The 17,173-nt window shown below is 37.7% G+C and overlaps 1 protein-coding gene across 5 annotated transcripts in view; it reads left to right on the forward strand.

Moving 5' to 3' along the window:
* The window catches only part of LOC106095995 (protein scalloped), a 637,648-nt gene that overhangs the window by 367,008 nt on the left and 253,467 nt on the right, over positions 1–17,173 (forward strand). For 4 of the 5 annotated variants that reach the window (XM_059366793.1, XM_059366795.1, XM_059366790.1 and 1 more), the window contains exon 1: positions 451–1,919. The exons of the other annotated variant lie outside the window; for it this stretch is intronic. In XM_059366793.1, coding sequence (XP_059222776.1) covers positions 1,811–1,919 — 109 coding nt within the window. In that variant the 5' untranslated portion in view covers positions 451–1,810. Of the gene's footprint in view, positions 1–450; positions 1,920–17,173 lie in introns of those variants that run through there. 5 annotated transcript variants of the gene reach the window in all.

Below are 17,173 nucleotides of genomic sequence, written 5' to 3' on the forward strand. Positions count from 1 at the left end.
ATTAATATTTCACAACAACAACAAAGGAAAAGTTCTGAAGAAGCAGTAAAATTAGAAAAGTGAAGTAAATTTTTAGAAAAATCAAAAAAAAGTGGCCATATTAGCAAAAGTTTTGTGAAATCATCTGTCTATAATTCTTAGAAACAAAAAAAAACCCTTAACAACATCCATAACGCGTTCTTGTTTGGTTTTGCTTGGAGATCAATACTCACTTGGCTTTGTTTTTGCCCCAGTCTCCAAAGAGAAAACAAAAAAGTGAAAAGGCAATAACAAAAACAAAACAACACAGAGCAACAAACAAAAATAGCCAAAGTGAAGTGAAGTGTGTAAAAGAAAACTTACGCGAAAATATATCGTTGTCGTGCGACATCTTAAGAAGAAGAAGAAGAGAATAGCAGAAAAAAAGTGCTTAAGAAGGAAATCGAAGAAAACAAAATAAAAAAAGTTTGCCGTACGTAGATATATAAGAGTCTGTGCAAGAGGAGCCTTATGAGTGTGAGTGTGTGCGTGTATGCGCCGCATCAGTGTTAGTTAGTTCAAATGGAAGTGGTGATCATTAACCTTTTAGTGCTTAATCTTAGAAGCCTAAGAAGAAACATCTGTTCTTTTGGCTCTTAATGACCATAGTCAAAAGAAAAAATTGACCTGGCAAAAAATAGAAAGGCAAGGAAAGGGCTGAAAACAAAAATAGAGAATGTTCTAAGAAAAAAAAAACGAAAGAAAAGCTAAAGCCATTAAAAATTGAAATTTTCGAAAGGAAAAATATAACCATTCACTCTTCTTCAGTGCCAAATAGAAAATTAAGTAATTACTGCCAAATTCTCTTCCTACTTAATCCCAAAAAAAGAATACTCCTAATCTACCAAAAAAAAAGGTGTTAACTCTCAAAAAACACCCTTCACTGCATTCGCAAATCGATTGAAAAACGCGCCTATTTTTATCAAGATTTCATCATCATCATCATTGGCAGCACTAAAATCAAAGAACATCATTCGCATCACACCAAAATAAAAGCACAACACACCAAACGGACGTCATTAGCCATTTCTGACTTTGCCAACCCGCCTTTACGCCTTGCCACCCACTGGCTTTAACCCCTTTCGCCATTAGCAAAGTTGGATACGAACGATATCAACCAGCCAGCCAGTCAGCCACTACTTCATTTATAGCGCATTTGGGTATTCTTAGAAATTCAGCAGAAAAAAAGCGCGCAGCACTGTTGTCGGCAGTCATCATCATCATCATCACCAAACGCGATCATAGAACAAAACAAAAAAAAAAAACAAACCACACATTCTATGACAACAACAGCAACAACGTCTTCGTCATTATCATCGTTATCGTTGATGTCGTGGCCGTCTGATACAACTGAAAAAAAGAGATTGTCGTTTCGCCGTTAACCTCTTCGCGCATCGTCTTCGCTGTTTTATAGCCGTGGCGGCCGTTGTAGTTCGTAAATGATTTGGGACTCTCGACTCGTCTCGTCTCTCTCCCTCTTGCTCGTTTATATCTAAAACAACAACAACTACAATAAAATAGCAAAAAAACAACAAAATTTATCTAAAATAATAGCTGTGTGTGTCGTTATGGTCTTCTAAGATTAAATTGTTAAATTTATTGTGTGACAACTACAACAACAACACCAAGAGTACCATCAATTTATATTACAGCACGAGCAAATTTACATTAGTTTTACAAGTGTTGTTGTTGGTTTTTGTTTGAGTGCTGTCACTATTATTACAAATTTTATTATTGTGCTTGCTGTCGCCATCCAATTTTGGATTTTTCTCTCTAATTGCCATAATTACGCATGAAAAACATTACCAGCTCAGGCACTTGCGGCAGCGGTCTGCTGCAATTGCAAAACAATCTCGTGGTCAGCCATCAACTGGAGAACGGTGATGATACAAAACAAAAAGGTAAGAACTGAGAAGAATGGTTGTTCAAAGGGCTATCAATTAGTTAGATTTACCATGGACCTATTACAAAAAGGCATACCTAACCTATTCCAAAACTTATTTTATTGAGGGAAATTTTTCGTAAAAAACCAACGAATATAACCCGAAAAACAAATTTTCAATAACATCTTCCTATAAAACTGAAATTCAATAAAATTTTTTCAAAGAAATTTTCTCTAAAGAAAGAATTTCCAAAAAATTAATGAAATTTTTCCTAAGGACAAAGTTTCAATAAAATTATCTCCAAAAACAAACTTTGAATAAAATAATGTTTCAAGTCTCAACTCGTACCTTTAGTAATCAAATCGACTTTCTATTGGAGCTAATACTGCCCATAGACTAATATGGACAGTTTTGTAGAAAGGCAATATTTTGACGCAAATAGTGAATGAACCCACCGACACATATTCCTTGTGTCCAAGGTTACCAAAATTATATTCTTTACCTTTTCTTAACTTCATACCCTGAGAAATATGAAGTTAATATCCTCACACCTCCTTCAATAACATTTTCGCATTCTGCACTTGGTACCGTTTCCTCACCAAAGTGGGTGTCCACTTTATTTATTATTGTAGACATTTATAGAAGAAAAACTACGGAGGGACTTTGTTTTCATATAACTTTATAATATTTTATTCATATTCTTTCACGACATGTATTTTTTTACACCAATTATAAATTTAATAGTCCGGGTACACTAGAACACGCCATAAACAAGCACTTCGTTCTCTGCTGGCTGGATGCACCTTTACTTCTTCTTCTTGTTTCCGACGGACGAGAAGGGTGAGACGAGTATCAACTCTACGACTCTGCACGACGACGCGATTGCTTTAACGAGAGGAGAGCGACGGGTATCCACCCTACGTCTGCACGACGACGCGTTCGCTTTAGCGACAGGAGTGAGGCGAGTATCAACTCTACGTCTACACGAAGACGACGCGATCGCTTTAGAGAGAGGAATGAGACGAGTATCAACTCTACGTCTACACGAAGACGACGCGATCGCTTTAGTGAGAGGAGTGCGACGGATATTCACCCTACGTCTGCACGATGACGACGCTATCTCTTACGTTCTGCCTAGACCGAAGTTTTAGCCAAGGTGATAGCCTCTAAGCACTGACCTAACTTGGGCATGCAAAGTAAGAGCAAAGGATACACTTCAACTCCCTACTTGCCACTCCAATCTAAATCAGTCCTACCATAGCGCGTGCCGCTGGCGAACTATCTCTTAAGTTTGCAGGATCCTCCTTTAATTGCCCTTGGCTGTCCACACGTACACCCACACACACTCCTACATCTGCTTTTTGTTGACATTTGCCATCGTTGCCCGTTTTGTTTTCTGCAACTATTACCCGCTTGGCGGCGCCATCTTATTTATCCGTTGAATTAAAAACATTATCTAAACAGAAAGATAATTCATTATTTTAATTAACTTAAAAAAAAACACTTACATAAGTAAGATGTAATTCAAAATAATAAAATTTCTTCTTTAAGAAATAAAGGGTGATTTTTTTGAGGATAGGATTTTCATGCATTAGTATTTGACAGATCACGTGGGATTTCAGACATGGTGTCAAAGAGAAAGATGCTCAGTATGCTTTGACATTTCATCATGAATAGACTTACTAACGAGCAACGCTTGCAAATCATTGAATTTTATTACCAAAATCAGTGTTCGGTTCGAAATGTGTTCATTCACCGTAACGTTGCGTCCAACAGCATCTTTGAAAAAATACGGTCCAATGATTCCACCAGCGTACAAACCACACCAAACAGTGCATTTTTCGGGATGCATGGGCAGTTCTTGAACGGCTTCTGGTTGCTCTTCACTCCAAATGCGGCAATTTTGCATCGCTGAACAAAATTTGTCGATAAAAAAGCGGATTTTCTGCCAACTTTTCTAGGGCCCATTCACTGAAAATGATTTGCAAGCGTTGCTCGTTAGTAAGTCTATTCATGATGAAATGTCAAAGCATACTGAGCATCTTTCTCTTTGACACCATGTCTGAAATCCCACGTGATCTGTCAAATACTAATGCATGAAAATCCTAACCTCAAAAAAATCACCCTTTAGTAAAAAGCTAAATTTTACCCACACTGCTCTACGGTGTCGAAATTTCTGCGGAATGTGATGCTGATGCCAAAAGGAAGCTCCAAACTACCTTCAAAAACGCAGTACGTTATGTATTTGGTCTGAGAAAGTTCGATAGTGTGTGAATGATATATACGCGAAAGCCACCACACTTATATCACAAACTGCGATTTATGAAGTTAAGAAAAGGTAAAGAATAATATTTTGGTACCCTTGGACACACATAACACGTGTCGGTCCATTCATTCACTATTTGCGTCAAAATATTGCCTTTCTACAAAACTCTCCATATTAGTCTATCTATATCTCCAATATATCTCCAATATAAAAACAAGGGCCCGCCAAGGGTCACAAATGCGAAAAAGTTCTTTGGTCAGAGCTCAATGAATTTTTTCCAGCATTTAAACTGGCAACTTTGTTTTCTGGATGAAAATATAAATTTTGCATCTGAAATTATAACAATGGTTATTTTATTTGGAATGAAGTATTGGATTCCAACTAAAACAAACTTTTTTTAATGCCAAACAATCTTCCGCTAATATTCTAGATGAAGGTTATGATCGCGGACGATCTCGTCCAAAAGTTATAGACGATTCCCCAGTCGTGAGGAGTTGTGTCCCAAAGACGACTCCTCTGGAAGAGTGTTCCGCGAATCTTCCATATAGGTTGCTACCAAGTAAGTCAGGAGAGTCTTGGAAGATCTTAGAATCGCACAAAAATGGCGGGACGAATAGGTTAGGTTGAAAAGAGGGTGCAGATATTAATCCGGCCCATGCCACTATGGACATACACCTAAGCCAGTAATCAGCTTGTTGTGCGCTCTAAAAACTGAAAAGTAACCTCGAAAAGGAAAAATTTATGTTGGGAATTCCGTGCTAGTTACGAAATCCTTAATTGTTTTCCATACCACTCCCTTAAGTTGTACATCTTAAGGGAGTGGTATGGAAAACAATGTCTAGTACCATGTCTCCACCTAAATACCGGTGTCTGTGAGCCGCGAAAGCAGGGCAATGACATAAGAAATGCCCCAACGTCGCATCGTCTTTCCCACATGCACTACACATGCTGATTTTGCACTTCCCGCAATTATTTTGCATCAGTGAGCTCGTAGTCCTATGTGTCCCCTTATGACACTAAAAGCTAAGCTGACCTCCTTCTTACTTCCTTTAAGTAATAGCCTCGTCCTCTCACGATCCGAATCATCCCATAGGATTTTCGCAGTCCTAGCAACTGTTTCGCTGTTCCACAGTGTTACATTACGCATTTGCCGCTCACACCCTTAAATCGGACTGCGTCGACCCCAAAGTCTTCTGGTTAACCAAGTTCATCGACGGCAGTTCTCTGGCCTTCACTGCCAAGTTGTCTACCATTTCATTCCCCCTTAATCCATTATGGCCCGGTAGCTACACGATGCGGGTTGTGCCATTCTCAAAGAAGGCGTTAATCTCCTTCTGTGGACGAGTAACAAATGAGTATTTTGAAAGATTTATAAAATACTCTTCTATAAGAGTTGTACATAACTCGCCTGGACGAGCAGAATATGAGTATTTTGGAATATTTCTTAAAATTTGTTCTAAAGGGTGATTTTTAAGCTAGTTTCTTCTTGGCTCACGCACGTTTCGTATTTTGTTTCACTGTCAATCACTTGCAGTTTGGTCTATAATTTAAGCACGAATCGTCTTTCAAACGAACAACGCTTGCAAATTATTGAATTTTATTATCAAAATGTGTATTCTGTTCAAAAAGTTAATCGCGCGCTTATTTTTGGCTCAATGAGTACATAAAAAAGCAGAATTGTCGATGTTGGAGTGAAGATCGGCTAGAAACATTGCAAGCGATACCAAAGCATCCAGAAAAAGTCACAGTTTGATGCTGTTTATGGGCTGGTGGCTTCATTGGACCGTACTTCTTCAAAGATGATGCGAATCGTAATGTAGCTGTTAATGATGAGCGCTATCGTGATATGATATCCAACTTTTTTCTGTCCAAAATGCAAGAGTATGACGTGCATGACATATGGTTTCAACAAAACGGTGCCACATGTCACACAGCACGAGTAACAAGGGACTTTTTGAGAGGCGAGTCTGGTGAACAGATGCACAGAGATATAAAGGATTCTAAATCGCATAAAATGGGGGCTTGATGGATGATCAATGGTTTGTATCATGTTTTAAACGAATGTCGATTGCAAAAACAATTTCAGTTACAAAAATTGCAAACATTTTAAACATAATATCGGAAATTAATGGGTGACAAATAATAAGGACACTGCTAGTTTTTAAACAAAAACTGTAAAATTAGGAAAACATGGTACGTTTTGAGTTACGAATGTAGCCAAATTGTGTTCTAGCAGCTCATTAGTTACTTAACGATCTCTTGTGTTCAAAAATGCCTTGAATCACCCTAGGCATAGAGTCGGTTCAGGTCTGGCGAACCGAAACGGTTATAAGTACCTACGATCTTAAATGAGTTGGACGGAAATAGTCCTCTTATTTGAGTTTTAACGATATTCGACTGATTTTTAATCGGATTTTTATTCGGAGACTTTGGGTGCCACTTCAGGACAGATATTTTATTGCTCCTTTACTAAGTTTATCTCTATTAAGAAGTGGGCTCAAAGTTTTTATTCAGTTGGCAAATGTATTTGTCTTGCCTACAGTCATCAGATAAGGATTTAATCTTAAACATTTTAACTTAATTTGTGGATATTATGATGTTATATATACGATTCAAAAGGGCCACTCTAATGTATAAAAACATTCCCCAAACCATGATATTTCCAACGAAATGTTTGACCGTTTATAGGGTGTACTTGGGGTTTTCTGAGGCTTTAGTCAGTCTCATCAAATGGTATTATCCCCTATTTGGGCTATTAAAAATAATTTTTAGCTATAAGATCACAGAATATTGCGCCATTCCTTTTTTAGTCTGCTGAAAATATCATATTTGACTATTTGGAATAGTGTAACCTTTGGTGAATAATCTATTTTGACCGTATGGACATCCTTTATATTCATTAACTTTCAAGAATTAAAGTTTTTTGAAGAATTTAAGTAAAAACTGTAATATTTTGCAAAGGATTTTTGTTTGGTTTTTGGTTTCTTGACCCAAGTTTTTGATTTGGGTATCCATTTCACAGCATTTTCCATCAGAATTTTTGAAACCTTTAGCAATTCAGCCACTTTCCGATAGTCATAGCAATATTGATTTCGTGCGAAATATCAGAGAATGTTTGATATTTTCGTCACGGGAATGGTTCTTACAGTGTATATGGACTAAAAAAATTGCTATAAGCCATAAATTAGTCTTTCATCTTACGCCCTTTAGAATACTTTATTTGTCTGTCTAGCCGCTGTGCCTATTTTCGCACATAACTGCATACCTTTTGACACTGATGTCTTAAAGCCTGAACTGACTTCATTTAGAATGTTTTGATAGCTCCACAGCTAAATCCAGTTAGCTCAAAAAACGTAGAGATTTGATAGTGCCAAAAGTTCAAACTGCATATGTTAAACATTTAATCTAGGATATTCCTTATCTTTGCCTATCACTGCAATTCTGTAATTTTCAACTTTAATATTGAACGCTGTTTTTTTCTTTAACTCTGCAATGTCATATTATTCCCCTTCTTATCACTTTAAAGCTAAATCACTTAATTTTCGCCATAACAGTCTCATAAGAGTGACATTTCTTTATTAGTATGCTATGCTCTCTTCAACTCTTTATATAACACCAGCTGACAACTTCTTCGCCTTACTTCATAGATGGTGTATTTTTGCATCCGTATCTGCATCTTTATATCTCTTCAACCATGTTTCACTAGTTTTTCTTTTAATTTTCATGATTTTTGCGTGCATTTTGTTCTTGTTTTCTTCTTTCCCAATCTTTACAATATGTTTTTTTTTTATTGTATTTATTATCATCATCTTGGTCTCTTCTAAAGTGGTTGCGTCTTTGGTTGGTGTCAGTCTTATTTATTTTTATTGTTTTGTTGTTGTTGTTGTTGCCGTCTCAATCGTTAGTCGAGCTAGTGTTTTTTTATTGTTGTTGTTGTTCTTGGTTTTGTGGTTGGGGTTTTTTCCCCATACGAATGATTTTATGTTCGTTCATACACTGTGCCGCCGGTGTGCCAGTGTGTGTGTGTGTATGTTTATCTTACCTGTTTGACGTCGTTTAACAAGTTAACATGAAAAAAAGGTGACTTGTTCTTGGTTCTGCCGTTTGCTCTCTCTCTCTGACGTAGTATTTCTGTGGTGTGTGAGTATGCGATTTGAAATCGATGCAAATGCACTGTGAGAATTATGTTATGGGGAGTAGCTCTTATGTTAAGGGTTTTGCTAATTGGTTTTTTCCAGTTAGTTTAATTGGAAGTGTGTACTACAGGTCATGTTTTTTTTATCTAAAGATGAGATTAAATAATTTGAGTTATAAAAATTAAAAAAAAAATTGATAACGGTTTGAATAGAAATAAATTTTTGACAAAATTTTCTGTGACACTAAAATTTTTCCAAAGAAAGAAAATATTGCTAAATACCTACAAGTACGTTTACTTTGGCCATAAAATCCTAATTTATGGCCTTTACGAGATTTAAGTGCTAAATCCTATGTTTTTGCAGGTTTTACCACACAAAAACATCCCATTTTTGCAGGGCTTATTTTTAAATTCCAAATAAAGCCGATTTCATGGCTGAGTAATTGATAAAAGTACCAAAATATGCAACTGTTTTCAAGAATTGTGTATGGTTGGGTGTGATACGCACAATCATGTATAAGCATGTACGCTAGTGTATGTCACTTAAGTCCCCAAAAACGAGGACAAAAATTGCAGCTTGTAAGGGCCCAAGAAGTCAAATCAGGCGATCGGTTCTTGGTAGCTATATCATATATACCGATTTGGACCATACTTAGCACAGTTGTTGAAAGTCATAACAGAACACTGCATGCAAAATTTCAGCCAAATCGGATAAAAAAGAAGTCAAATCGGGAGATCGGTTCATATGGAAGCTATATCAGATTATAGAACGATTTGAACCGTAACTGGCACAATTTTTGGAAGTCATAAAAGAACACTACGTGCAAAATTTCAGCTGAATCGCACAAAAATTGCGGCATCCAAGGACTCAAGAATTCAAATCTGGCGATCGGTTATATGGGGGCTATATCAGGTTGTAGACCGATGCGGACCGTACTTGGCAAAGTACGTACTTGGCAAAGTACGGCTTCAAATTGCGAAGTCAAATCGGGAGATTGGTTGGTATGGGAGCTATATCAGGTTATAGAACGATTCAGACCGTACTTCGCACAGTTGTTGAAAGTCATAACTGAACTCTACGTGCCAAATTTACGTCAAATCCGACAAAAATTGCTGTTTCTAGAGGCTCAAGAAGTTAAATTGGGAGATCGTCTTATATGGGAGCTATATCTAAATCTGAACCAATATGGCCCATTTGCAATCTTCAACGACCTACATCGATATTAGGAATCTGTCCAAAATTTCAATTTCAAGCGGCAAATCGCAAGAACACGATTGTACCATTTCGTGAGACAACATGTTCTTCAAGCTTGGTTTTCAATCAATTGCTTGTGAAATTCACTGTGCGGCTTGTTGCGCCGTCCTTTTAGAACCATATGTCCTCTAAGTCCATATCATCCAATTGGGCCCAAATATATTCAGTGAACCGTAGAGATTCCCATTCACAGTGACGTGCCGGTCTTGATCATCAAGGAAGAAGTACGGCCCAACGACGCCGCCAGCCCATAAACCGCACCAAACCGTAGTTTTTTTGGGATGCCGGTCTTAATCGTCAAGGAAGAAGTACGGCCCAATGACGCCGCCGGCCCATTAACCGCCCCAATGATGCAATGATGACTCATGGAGTGTGGATTGCTGTCTGACCATTAACACATATTTTGCTTATTGACGAAGCCATTAAGCAAGAAATGAGTTTTTACCGTAGCGCTCCTAACGCCACCGCAGCGCAGAGGCTAGCATGTCCGCCTATGACGCTTAACGCCTGTGTTCGAATCCTGGCTAGACCATTAGAAAAAATTGTCAGCATTGGTTTTCCCCTCCTAATGCTGGCAACATTTGTGAGGTACTATGCCATGTAAAACTTCTCTCGAAAGAGGTGTCGCACTGTGGCACTCCGTTCGGACTCGGCTATAACAAGGAGCTTCCTTATCATTGAGCTTAAACTTAAATCGGACTGCACTCATTAGTGGAATGTACATGGCCAAAGTTTGCATTTTCTCCTAACGCTGAGGCCATTTTTAATAATTTTGACTCGTTGGGAAAAGGGTTCTTCTCTCCGATCTCGGCGAAATTGCAGATGTGCCGCTGGAGAGTCTTCCCAGATACGCACATTCGGGGTTGATTCGACAAAGGACGCGATGAAATTTTCAACTTGGCGGGAAACTGTAGATGGTCAGTTCTTGACAGGAAGAGGGAGTTGCTGGCCCTTGATAAGGGGTCACTGAGTACGATTATGGGAGTCATAAACGAACACTGTATGATAGGCTATATGGTCCTGCTTATTCGAGTTCTCCAAAACGACTACTGTGGACGCTATCTTGATGAGGATGAGGAGGAGACTACCGAACGCTTCTTCTGCTCATACACGGGTCTACAAGGGCTTATGGTTTCCATCCTTAGGGGGGTTCTACTCCGATCTCGGCGAACTTACGAACTTGCAGGTGTGTCTCTGGGGAGACTTTTTAGATATGTGGATAGGACGGGTTTGTTTCGATGAGGGACGCTATAAAAACTAAACACGCAGTCATGTATGCGAGAACATGTATGCATCACGCCAGCATAGGCGCTTACTCCCTATTCCATTCCTATATTCCTTGTCATCTTCATGTCTCCTTTCGGGACGGAGCGGAGATCAGTGTATTTTATCATCATCAGTTTTCACCAAGTCTTCCTATTTACTTTTCTTCTTTTTATACCCTTCACCATAGATTGGGGGTATATTAATTTCGTCATTCCGTTTATAACACCTCGAAATATTCGTCTAAGACCTCACATAGTACATATATTCTTGATCGTCATGACATTTTAAGTCGATCTAGCCATGTCCTTCCGTCCGTCTGTCGAAAGCACGCTTAACTTCAAAGGTGTAAAGCTAGGCGCTTGAAATTTTGCACAAATACTTCTTATAAGTGTAGGTCGGTTGGGACTGTCAAGGGGCCATTATGGTCCATGTTTTGATATAGCTGCTATATAAACCGATAATGGGTCTTGACTTCTTGAGTTACTAGAGGGCGCAATTCTTATCCAATTTGATTGAAATTTGGCGTAAGGTGTGTTGTTATGACTTCCAACAACTGTGCAAAGTATGGTTCAAATCGGTACATAACCTGATATAGCTGCCATATAAACCGATCTTGGATCTTGACTTCTTAGGCCTCTAGAGGGCGCAATACTCATTCGATTTGGTTGAAATTTTGCATGAGGTGTTTTGTTACGACTTTCAACAACTGTGCAAAGTTTGGTTCAAATCCGTCTCCAGCCTGATGTGGCTGCCATATTAGCCGATGTTGGATCTTAACTTCTTGAGCCACTAGAGGGCGCCATTTTCCCTGAAATTTTCTCTAAAGACAACATTTCTATGAAATTTTCTTTAAAGACAAATTTCCTCTTAAGATGGGATTTCTATGAAATTTTTCTATAAAGACAAAATTTCTATGAAATTTTCTCTGAAAATAAAATTTCTATGACAAGACAGACCAAAGCCTCTGGTGGGAGTGGAATCCTAGATCTCCCAGAAATTTTCTTAAAAACCAAATTTCAGGGAAATTTTCTGAAGACAAAATTTCTATAAATTTTTCTCTAAAAACAAAATTTTCCTGAAATTTTCTCTTAAGAAAAAATTACCCAGAAATTTTCTCTAAAAAAAAATTTTCCCGAAATTTTCTCCAAAGACAAAATTTCCCTGAAATTTTCTTAAAGTTTTCTCTAAAGACCAAATGTCCCCGAAATTTTCTTTAAAGAAAAAATTTCCCCGAAAGTTTTCTCTGAAGAAAATATTTCCGTAAAAATTTCTCTTAAAACTAAATTTCTCAAAATTTTCTCCAAAGACAAAATTTTCCTGAAATTTTCTCTAAAAGCAAAATATCTCTGAAATATTTTCTAAACACAAAATTTCCCTGAAATTTTCTCTAAAGGCAATATATGCCTGAAATTTTCTCTAAAGACAAAATTTCCCTGAAAATTTCTCTAAAGACAACATTTGCCTTAAATTTTCTCTAAAGACCAAATTTACCTGAAATTTTCTCTAAAGACCAAATTTCCCTGAAATTTTCTCTAAAGACCAAATTTCCCTGAAATTTTCTCTAAAGACAAAATTTCCCTAAAAATTTCCTCTAAAGATAAAATTTCACTGAATTGTTTCCCAGAAATTTTCCTTAAGACAAAATTTGCCTGAAATTTTCTCCAAAGACTAAATTTCCCTGAAAATTTCTCTAAAGACAACATTTGCCTTAAATTTTCTCTAAAGACCAAATTTACCTGAAATTTTCTCTAAAGACCAAATTTCCCTGAAATTTTCTCTAAAGACAAAATTTCCCTGAAATTTTCTCTTAAGACAAAATTTTATGTGTCTAAAGACAAAATATCCCTGACATTTTCTCTAAGGACAAAATTTCTCTTAAATTTTCTCCAAAGACAAAATTTCCCTGAAATTTTCTCCAGAGAATAAATTTCCCATAAATATTTTTCTAAAGACAAAATTTCCCTTAAATTTTTCTAAAGACAAAATTTCCCTGAAATTTTATCTAAAGACAAAATTTCCCTGAAATTTTATCTAAAGACAAAATTTCCCTGAAATTTTATCTAAAGACAAAATTTCCCTGAAATTTTACCTAAAGACAAAATTTCCCTGAAATTTTATCTAAAGACAAAATTTCCCTGAAATTTTATCTAAAGACAAAATTTCCCTGAAATTTTCTTTAAAGACAAAATTTAAATTCTTTCATTCAATATTTACTTGTCCTTAAACTCTTTACCTATATATTGTCACCCTTGTGAACATCTTTCAATTTCTCACTGTGTATGACAATTGCAAGATGTCTGCAGACGCAGTGCCAGCAAAATCAAGCGAACATGTGTTATCGATTAATTAAAAATCATGTTTTCAATTCAAATATAATTAAGATTAATGAAATCAATTCCAACATAAAAACGGCAGCAATAAAACAAAATCGCCACCAATAATAGCCATATATAAAGCAAGCGACGACACTTTAAAATAAATACAAATTAATTTAACCCAAAGACCAAAAGGGCACAACACCAAAACTTAATGATAATTCAATTTTTTTTGTATTTTTCCCCCATACAACATTGTGTGCGAATTATGGACAATTTTTGCACACTATCTATGGTCGGTCATAAAATAAAACAGACAGACAACATTTGATGACAAAAAGTCAACGGCCATAACATCGTTGAATGTTAAGAATGATAACAGCACGCACGACAACAACAACAACAACTGGCAAGTAGAAGTAAAGCGGCGACAGTGACAGCGCTATACTTCGCATAAACCCAGACAACCCATTTTTCCTAATGGGTCAAAATTGGCCCCAAACTCTTTGGTCAACGCGCAACAGGAGACGTTTTTAGGGGCAGGCAACAACCAACTCGGTGTCGCCACAGGTACACATACTCACACACTCGCGAAATGAAGACAGCTGCGACATGAACGTGATTTAGTGGGACTACGGGAGTGAGGCCACAAATGGCCATCGATATACTCGTCTTTGGCTTTGGTTTCTGCAAACTGCCAAACCAGTACCGCAGTGATAGAGTCACCATGTTGTTGTAGTCTCATATACATGTGGTGTGTGTGTGCATGTGGGGTTTTTACAAAGAAAAGTGTATTTTCTCAACTACAGTGGTGTTAACAACTATAGCAGTATCTTGAGAAAGTTCTTTGGATACTGTAGACTCACTTAGACAATTTGAAGTTCAATGTGATATCGCAGTAGAGACGGACCCTCCCCTTACCTCAATTTTTAAAAACGCCACATCTCGGAGATTGGTGCACCGATTTAAGCGAAATTTTGTATGCCACCTTATGGTACCTCAAAAACACGAAATTGGTATAAATCTTTAGGGTCAAATAACCTGGGGCTTTTAAATATCTTCCATTTGATAACCATATTGTCATAATCGGTTCAGTGTTGGGGTGTGTTTGGGGGCGCCCTCAGACACCAAGGAATACATTTTTATGTCAGATTTTTACTATACTTCTAAATACCTTTCATTTGATACCCATTTTGCGCAAATCGGAAAAAATTTACATTTGGGTGAGGTTTTTGGGGGTGGGTTACACCCCCCACACTTAGGGTGCAATTTTTATGCCAAGTTCGCATTTTACTCTTAAATACCTTTCATTTGATACCCATATTGTCCAAATCGGTAAACATGTCCGTTTGGGTGGGTTTTGGGGTAGGGCGTCCCCCCCGGTTATTTAAACACAAAGTTTTATACCAATTTTGTGTTTTGGATTACCATAAGGGGGTATATAAAATTTCGCTTTAATCGATGCTCTCATATATGAAATCTAGAGTTTTTGCTAATTGAGGTTAGGGGAAGAGTCCGCCCTCCTCCCGGAAGTCAAAAAATTAAGTAGCCTATATTCACCGGGCCGCCAAACTCTACCAACCGTGAAAATTTCATGAAAGTCGGTTTAGCTGTTTTTGAGACTTCTCGGAACAAGTAAACAGCGAAATACTTTCATTTTTATATCCATCACTGAAGGATGGAGGTATATTCATTCTATTATTCCGTTTGCAGCACATCGAAGTATCCATTTCCGACCCTATAAAGTATATATATTCTTGATCGTTGTAAAAATCTATGACGATCTAGCCATGTCCGTCCGTATGTCTGTTGAAATCACGCTACAGTCTTTAGGATAGGGATATTGAGCTGATACTTTGCACCGATTTTTTTTTTGTCCATAGGCAGTAAAGTTCGAAGATTGGCTATATCGGACCATACCTTGATAAAGCCCTCATATGGACCGATCCGCCGATTAATGGTCTTAGGCTCATAAAAGCCACATTTATTATCCGATTTTGCTGAATTTCGGGACAGTGAGTTGTGTTAGGCCATTCGACATCCTTCTTCAATTTTGCCCAGATCGGTCCAGATTTGGATATAGCTGCCATATAGACCGATCTCTCGACTTAAGGTCCTGGGCCCATAAAAGGCTCATTTATTGTCTGACTTCACTGAAATGTGGGACAGTGAGTTTTGTTGGGCCCTTCGACATCCTTCTTCAATTTGGCTCAGATCGATCCAGATTTGGATATAGCCGCCATATAAACCGATCTCTCGATTTAAGACCTTGTCCAATTTTGCCGAAATTTGGGACAGTGAGTTGTGTTATAGGCCCTTCGACATCCCTCTTCAATCTGGCCCAGAGCGGTTTAGAATTGGATATAGCTGCCACATAGACCGATCTCTCGATTTAAAGTCTTGGCCCCATAAAAGACGCATCTATTATTCGATTTCGCCGAAATTTGGGACAGTGAGTTGTGTTAGGCCCTTCGAAATCCCTCTTCAATTTGGCCCAGATTGGTTCAGGTTTGGATATAGCTGCCACATAGACCGATCTCTCGATTTAAGTTCTTGTCCAATTTCGACGAAATTTGGGACAGTGAGTTGTGGTAGGCCCTTCGACATCATTCTTCAATTTGGCCCAGATCGGTTCAGATTTGAATATAGCTGTCACATGGACCGATCTCTCGATTTAAGTTTTTGGGCCCATAAAAGTCGCATTTATTTTCCGATTTCGCCGAAATTTGGGACTGCGATAGATCCATTGATAAGTATACCGATCGAGTCGGAATCCTTTTCTGATTTGATTTAGCTATGTCCGTCCCTCTGTCTGTCCGTCCGGCTGTCTGTCCGTCTGTCCATGTTAATTTGTGTACAAAGAACAGGTCGCAATTCTCATCCGATCGTCTCAAAATTCGGTACAGTGGTGTTTTTTTGGCCTAGAGACAATGTCTATTGAAATTGGAAAAAATTGGTTCAGATTTGGATGTAGCTCCCATATATATGTTTGTCCGATTTGTAGGAATAATGCAAAAAAATCGTTATTTGTTAACCGATTCTCTCGAAATTTGGCAGGAAGGACTTTTCTATGACTCTCGACATTACTGGTGAATTTCATAGACATCGGTTCAGACTTAGATATAGCTGCCATTTATGTATATCGCCCGATTTTCACTTCTAGAGCCACTGCAAGCGCATTTATTGACCAATCTTGCCAATACTTTATACAACGCTTTCCTCGACGACTACCAGAATATCTGAGAAGTTTCATAATTCGATATAGCTTCCACATCCCACTTATAGGGTAGATGCAGGGTATTACACAGTCGGCAACGCCCGACTTTTCCCCTCCCTACTGTTTTTTCTTATGTTAGCATATCATTTAAGGAATATGCCTCTATTCAACATAACCTATAAATAACCTATCAAGGAAAAACAGCTGATTTGAGTTTAATACCATAGGTCCTTGTAAATCTAGCTGCATTTGCTTTCTTCTCCAACTTATTATCTAATAATTTACTGATTATCAGGCAATACCAGGCCTTCTCTTTTTAAAAAATCATATTTTCGTTCAACTTCATTAATTAATGGCTTTGGCTTCTTCATCCTAAGGAGTATACCCCTTAATTACATGACTTCTGCTTTTGTATGGCCCACCTCTGTTGCTCGAGAATGAACTTAACAGCGGGCACATGTCTCTTGTGTGCTTAAGTTTTGGATTTATTTTTTTAATATTTTTTTATTTAAATTTTGGCTTAGTTTAGGTTTTAGTTTTGTTTTTATTATGAACTCGTTTTGGGAACTCCTCTCCTTCCTTTTCCCCTACTTGGCATCAAGTTTTGTGTGAGCCTGTGAGCACCCAGCATGTGATTTTTTTTCATCTTATTTTATGTGGTTGTTGTTGTCTTGTTTAACGTTTGCCTTAACGGCGGCGTGATCACCTTTTCTCTTCGAGTGTGATCGTGAAACCACACGATAAAAAAAAATAAAGGCGCGCTGTGGCTTAGCGTTTATTTGTTGTGATCATTCGCTATGCTTACTTTGCATGTTGTT

Source organism: Stomoxys calcitrans, chromosome 4, assembly GCF_963082655.1.
Source record: "Stomoxys calcitrans chromosome 4, idStoCalc2.1, whole genome shotgun sequence".
Lineage (NCBI taxonomy): Eukaryota > Metazoa > Arthropoda > Insecta > Diptera > Muscidae > Stomoxys > Stomoxys calcitrans.